This window comes from Cebus imitator, unplaced genomic scaffold (genome assembly GCF_001604975.1).
Source record: "Cebus imitator isolate Cc_AM_T3 unplaced genomic scaffold, Cebus_imitator-1.0 Scaffold40, whole genome shotgun sequence".
NCBI classification, from domain to species: Eukaryota; Metazoa; Chordata; class Mammalia; order Primates; family Cebidae; genus Cebus; species Cebus imitator.
This window is the reverse complement of record NW_016107355.1, coordinates 1095404-1102729: the sequence shown is the minus strand read 5'-3', so window position 1 is coordinate 1102729 and position 7326 is coordinate 1095404. Positions and strand designations below refer to the sequence as shown.

Genomic DNA, 7326 nt, shown 5'->3' with positions numbered 1-7326 from the left:
AGAGTTTCACTCTTGTTGCCAAGGCTGGAATGCAGTAGCACGACCTCAGCTCACTGCAACCTCAGCCTCCCAGGTTCAAGCAATTCTTCTGCCTCAGCCTCCCAAGTAGCTGGGGACTACAGGCATGGACCACCACACCTGGCTAATGTTTGTTTTTATTTTTAGTAGAGATGGGATTTCACCATGTTGGCCAGGCTGGTCTCAAACTCCTGACCTCAGGGGATCCTGCTGTCTTGGCCTCCCAGAGTGCTGGGATTACAGGCGTGAGCCACCACGCTTGGCCTGGATTCAAAATTTTTAAAGATTGATTCTGGACTCAAATTGAAAAACAGGATCTTTCTAAAAGGTAAAAACTGATACTAAGTTATTTACTACAACTTTTTCTTTCTGTTTTTTTGAGATGGGGTCTCACTCTGTCACCAGGGCTAAAGTCTGGAGCACAGTGGCATCATCTCAGCTCAAGCAATCCTCCCACTTAAGCCTCCAGAGTGGCTGGGACCACAGGGGCACGCCACCACGCTTGGCTAATTTTTATATTTTTAGTGAAGGGTGGTTTCACCATGTTGCCCAGGGTGATCTCAAACTCCTGGCCTCATGGGATCTGCCCACCTCCGCCTCCCAAAGCGCTGGGATTACAGGTGTAAGACACTGTGCCCAGCCACTTACTATAGCCTTATGCCAAATTTACCTAAGAAGTTCAATTTAAGTCCCCTAAATCTTTAAAATGCCTGCAACAATAAAGAAATGCAGGTACTTATGCATTCTAGGTCCTATATACATCTTCTGGTCTTGCCTTCATATATTAGGGCCTGTGTGTTTTTCAAGTTTTCTGTTTGATATAATGTATCTCATTGCATAACAGTCCTTCTTTCCTAGGAACTAACCATTACTGTCTCCTACCACAAGAAAATCACTGAGCTTCATTTTTAAAAAGTTCCCACCAGGACTGGCTCACACCTGTAATCCTAGTGCTTTGCGAGCCTGAGGCAGGAGGATGTTTGAGGCCAGGATTCAAGTGACCAGCCTGGGCAACACAGTGAGAACCTGTTTCTACATAAGAGTTTTTTTTTTTTAATTAGCTGGGTATGGTAGTATGCACGTGTAGTCTCAGCTACTTGGGAGGCTGAGGTGGGAGGACTGCTGAGCCCAGGAGTTCCAGGCTTCAGTGAGCCATGATGGCGTCACTGCTTTCCACCCTAGGTGACAGAGCAAGGCCCTGTCCCAGAAAAAATAAAATAAAATAATTCCCTTTCCTTATCCTCAGAAACATCAAACAGCAATAGCATTTCTATCTTTGTGAGACGAGTAAATCACCTGATAACAAAAGAGGGTATAGTTCCACATTTCACATATGCATATGAGGATACCATGTTCATAACAAATAACAGATTTCAAATGAAAATTAAGGCTGTATATTTCATAAGGAAAGCTTTACGACATTAAGGTGATCCAAATTTTAGTGGTCACAACACACATCACCCTTACAAAAATGAGAGAATACATTTGATTCTATAATCAAACTTCATATATTCTTTCTTCTGTCATTTTCGTCCCTCAAGCAACCACGTAGCTGAGAGAAAACTGGACGTACCCGAGGAGTGTATCATTAGCGCAAGTCTCTTGAGATGCCTTGTCGATCGGTAGATCAAGTTATAGCCTCGGTTTCTGACTTTGCTGTGGTGGTACTGGATGTAGCATTCAAGGAGTAAATGGAGAATCCACAAAATAACTTTCCCAAGGATTATGACCGTCTGAACTTTCAGTGGGTTTGTGTAATTTCCTGGGCACTTGTCCTCATTTGGATTAGGATAAGAACAAAGCACACCTGTCAAAAATGCTAAAATAACAAACACAAGCTGGGGGAAAGGAGAGCAGCAGGATTAATGTTCAATATTTGGAATTAGGAAGCAATAACCACCATCCCAGCATATACTCTTATACCTATAGCTTCCACTATCCTATTTTTATAAATGAGTTTTTAAATGTATTTTTGATTTGTTTTGTTTAAATGTACTTTTGTTTTTTGTGTGAGATACGGTCTTGCCCTGTTGCCCAGGCTGGAGTGCAGTGGTGTGATCTCGGCTCACTGCAGCCTCAACCTCCTGGGCTCAAGCGATCCTCCTACCTCGGTCTCTAGAGCAGCTGGGACTACAGGCCCGTGGCTCCACACCTGGTCAATTTTTAAAAAGTTTTTATAGAGATGGGTTCTTGCTATGGTACCCAGGCTGGGACAGAGTATGTCATACAAAAAGTTAAAGGAAAGACAAAAAGGAGGCCACCATCTGAAAACCACAAGGCCACCCCTGCACATGGTGGTACTGAGAAGGAAGTGCTTGAGCTGAGATCTGGGGATTGGGAAGCCACGGTGGAGCCATGCCACAGCTACTAGTTCCCTCAAGGAAAGGGGATACCACCTCTCTCCCCAGTGATTCCGTTCCAAACTCATCTCCCACAGTACACCTCACTGAAGAGGAATCTCAGCTGCAGGGGAACCCGGGAAATGTGCTGGGGCATACGGCCCTCAGTCTTCATTTCAGAGGCAACAAGTGTTAACAAGTGTTAACCAGGTCTGTGAATGCTTTTAGAAATAGTCTATTATTATTATTATTATTTTTGTGACACAGTTTCACTCGTTGCCAGGCTGGAGTGCAATAGTGTGATCTCGGCTCACCACAACCTCCACCTCCCAGGTTCAAGTGAAGATTATGGGATTACAGGCATGTGCCACCATGCTCTGCTAACTTTTTGTAGTTTTGGTAGAGACGGGGTTTCTTCAAGTTGGTCAGGCTGATCTTGAACTTCAGACCTCAGGTGATCCGCCCGCCTCAGCCTCCCAAAGTGTTGGGATTACAGGTGTGAGCCACCGAGCCTGTCCTTAGAAATATTCTATTATATACAGGACTACAGGTGCTCACCAGCCCTCTCAACTCCCTTTTAAAAACTGCAAATAGGGGCTGAGTGTGAATGGGCACACAGTGTCCTCTGGATAGCAAGTAGTTTGTAGTAGACAACACTGCTATTATCAGCAATATTCTTACATGTGTGCAAATATATCCACGATGAATTCTTTGAGGATATAAGTAAAAATGTATGTACTTTGTTTCTGCCCATGACACAGCTGTCAGGATATCCTAAGGACATCTGTCCTACATTTTACTGGTGGGCTTTTTTTTTGAGACAGAGTCTTGCTCTCTCACCAGAGCTGGAGTGCAGTGGCGCGATCTTGGCTCACTGCAACCTCTGCCTCCCAGGTTCAAGCAATTTTCCTGCCTCAGCCTCCAGAGTAGTTGGGTCTACAGGCGTGCACCACCAGGCCCAGCTAATTTTTTTTGTATTTTAGTAGAGACAGGGTTCACCATGTTGGCCACGATGGTCTCGATCTCCGGACCTTGTGATCCAACTACCTCGGCCTCCCAAAGTGCTGGGATTACAGGCGTGAGCCACCGCACCCGGCCATGTACCCTACATTTTAAATGTTGCTAGACACAGCACAACTGCCCTCTGAAACACTTATATATTTTTTATAAACATCACCTCTGGATAGGCCCCCTTCATCCAGCCAACTTACATGAATAAACCACAGAAGATTCACTATGATGACTGTAGGAAGAGGATGGAATTGGGGTCTAAAGTGAGCTTGTAGTGAGTGATGTGGGAGAAGCTGGGCATCCAGAAGTGGGTCGTCTTCAATACTCTGGGTGATATCCAAGGAACCCTGGGGTACAGAAAAACGAAAGCAAGCTATAATCGCCACTTTCTGGATTATGTTTCTAAGACCAATCTACTAAACCATAAAGCTTTTTAACCATATACAAATTAAAGGCAAGAAAACACATTCCCTACCTAAAGACAATTTTTAAAAATTAATTAATTTTTTAAAAATTGTAGAGACAGGGTCTCGCTATGTTGCCCAGGCTGGTCTTTTTTGTTTGTGTTTTGTTTTTTGTTTGTCTTTGAGACACAGTCTTGTTCTGTTGCCAAGGCTGGAGTGTAATGGTGCAATCTCGGCTCACTGCAATCTCCATCTCCCAGGTTCAAGCGATTCTCTTGAGTAGCTGGGACTACAAGCATGTGCCACCACATCCAGCTAATTTATTTTTATTTTTAGTAAAGATGGGTTTTCAATATGTTGGCCAGGCTGATCTCAAACTCCTGACCTCAGGTGATCCACCCGCCTCAGCCTCTCAAAGTGGTGGGATTACAGGCGTGAGCCACCGCGCCTGGCTCCAGGCTGGTCTTGAACTCTTGGCACCAAGTGATCCTTCTGTCTAGGCCTCCCATATTGCTGGGATTACAGATGTGAACCACCACACTCAGTCTAAAGCCAATTAAAAAAATATACTCACCTATGAATAACTACTATGTATATCTTGGGAAAACAAGTTTTTAAATGGGTAGAGGAGATCTTAAATTAATTATATCTACATCTCTCTTTTTTTAAATTAGAGAGAGTTTCTGGCATCTGGCGACAGAACGGGACTAACAAGACTTTGTCTCAAAAAAAACAAAAAACATACATATTGATTTATTTAACATTACTTATATTGTTGAAATAATTACATACAGTTGCAAATTTTTTTTTTTTTTTTGAGACAGAGTTTCACTCTTGTTGCCCAGGCTGGAGTGCAATGGTGTGATCTCGGCTCACCACAACCTCTGCCCGCCCTGGGTTCAAGCAATTCTCCTGCCTCAGCCTCCTTAGTAGCTGGGATTACAGGCATGTACCACCATACCTGGCTACTTTTTGTGTTTCTTTCTTTCTTTCCTGTCCTTTCTTTCTTTCTCTTTTTTTCTCTCTCTCTCTTTCTTTCTTTTCTCTTTTCTTTTTTTCTTTTTTATTCTTCCTCTCTCCTGAGGGATACTTTTTGTATTTTTAGTAGAGACGAGGTTTCTCCATGCTGGTCAGGCTGGTCTCAAACTCCCAACCTCAGGTGATATGTGGCACCATCTCAGCTCACTCCAAGTGATTCTCCTGCCTCAGCCTCCTAAGTAGCTAGGATTACAGGCACCCGCCACCATGCTCAGCTAATTTTTTGTATTTTTAGTAGAGACAGGGTTTCACCATGTTGGCCAGGCTAGTCTTGAATTCCTGACCTCATGTGATCCCCCTGCCTCGGCCTCCCAAAGTGCTGGGATTACAGGCATGAGCCACCACACCTGGCCCAGCTGCAATTTTTAAAATAAAGTTTTATTTAAACTGGTTATTCTAGTTAGGAAAAAAAAAAGATTTATGATATATACTTAAGATATATAACACATTACTGGACATATACAGATAGTAAAAAGGTTACTATAGCGGAGCAAATTAACACATCCAACATCTCACACAGTAATCCACTATTTGTGTTTGTGGCAGCAGCACCTAAAATCTACTCATTTAGCATGGATCCCACACACAGTACAATTTTATTCCCTATAGTCCTCGTGTTGTATGTAACTCCAGTAGACTTGTCCATCCTCTGTATCTGCTGCTTTGTATTCTCTGACCTACATCTCCCCATTTCTTTCCTGGGTCTGCTGCCCTAGAGTTGCAGTTCTTAAATTGTCTCTGGAGGTTTCACAAAATTTTTAAAAGCTGACAGAGGCTTTATTAAGAGTTCTTAAAACAAACTTTCCATTATGATAGAAATACTTTAGTGTACTAATGGAAACAGATGACCCGGATTGGCCCTTGAGAAAACTTCAGTTTGTAGATACCAGATTCTCTGTCTTTTTTTTTTTAAGATGGGGTTTCACAAGTTGGTCAGACTGGTCTTGAACCCCTTACCTCGTGATCTGCCAGCCTCACCCTCCCAAAGTGCTGGGATTACAGGCATGAGCCACCACGCCTGGCATTGCTACCAGATTCTCAATGAAAGCAACTACAGAGTTGTTGTAACGTCACCAAAGTGGCCAACAAAGACTTAGCATGTGGAGGCTGTCACCTAAACATTTCAGCAAGTCATGTTTAAAGGTACGATTTTGACAGCAACAGTTCTTCCAGGTCTCTACTCCATATAAATGAATCGAAACTATCTCTTAATCTCAGACCCTTACTGTAAACTATTATGTATAATACTTTGCCCAGGGTAAAAGACTATAAGGTGATTAAGTTTTCATTGGGGAGGTAAGACATAAAGACATGAAGGACTAAACAACAATACAAGAATACACAATACAATATAGTGCACAGAGATCTGATGACAGTATAGCAATTATAGTTAACAATTCTACATTGTAAGGCCAGGAGCAGTGGCTTATGCCTGTAATCTCAGCACTTTGGGAGGCCAAAGTGAGCAGATTACTTGAAGTCAGGAGTTCGAGACCAGCCTTGCCAACATGGTGAAACATCGTCTCTACTAAAAATATAACAAATTAGCCAGGCATGGTGGCATGCACCTGGTAATCCCAGCTACCTAGGAGGCTAAGGCAGGAGAATCGCTTGGACCCAGTAGGCAGAGGTTGTAGTGAGCCGAGATTGCACCACTGCACTCCAGCCTGGGCGACAGAGCAAGACTCAGTCTCAAAGAAAAAGAAATATATATATATCTATTTACACTTTTAAGTACACTCTTAACAAATTAAAGGTATATACAGTGCAGTATTGCAATATACTGCACTGTATATACCTTTAATTTGTTAAAAGTGTAGATCTTAAGTGTTCCCATCACATGTTAAAAAAAGGAAAAAGAATATGGTGCATGGGAAGTACATAATAAGTCAGCAAAGGAAAAGCGCAAAGGACAATGCAAAAAAATTAGGTTAGCTAATTACACTATGATGAGATGGAAATGAAGCATTCATAAATAGGATTTGGCTACACAGAATGAGAGCTCTTCATTTTGGAAGAAGTAGGGACTAGGACAAATGATGTTAAGGGATGGCTGTTGAGTGCTAAGATAACAAACGTAAATACATTAATCTGGGGTGTAACCCAGCTCTGGGGTGCTGGAGTGGGCTCCTCAATTTCCAGTCGAAGGCATGCAACACTGCTCTGTACCTACTTTTTGTTTGTTTGTTTTTGAGATGGAGTCTTGCTATGACCAAAGGCAATAAGAGCTGTGGTTAAGGGCAGGCTCCTAAGGGCAGACTGCCTGGATTCCAGCACAAGTTTCACTGCTTTCTAGCTGAGAGCAAGTTACTTCACCTCTCATGCCTCACTTTTCACATATAAAAAGGAGACTAATAATAGCACCTGTTTCATAGCTCTGTCAGGAATGTTAAATGAGTTACTACATATGCAAGTGCTCATAACACTGTCTGACACAGGAAAATCACTCACTAAGTATTAGCCACTATTATCTCTTTATTAACTGTTTTTTTTTTTTTTTTTTAAACACATTTTTT

The 7326-nt window shown here is 42.5% G+C and overlaps 1 protein-coding gene across 4 annotated transcripts in view; it reads right to left on the bottom strand.

Annotated features, from left to right (window-relative positions):
- Positions 1-7326, bottom strand: part of TMEM192 (transmembrane protein 192) — a 35144-nt gene that overhangs the window by 19416 nt on the left and 8402 nt on the right. For 2 of the 4 annotated variants that reach the window (XM_017525962.2, XM_037737577.1), the window contains exons 2-3: positions 3569-3715; positions 1592-1856 (exon numbers count right to left, since the gene is read on the bottom strand). In XM_017525962.2, coding sequence (XP_017381451.1) covers positions 1592-1856; positions 3569-3715 — 412 coding nt within the window. Of the gene's footprint in view, positions 1-1591; positions 1857-3568; positions 3717-7326 lie in introns of all 4 variants that reach the window. The other 2 variants (XM_037737575.1, XM_017525961.2) reach the window with 1 other exon arrangement.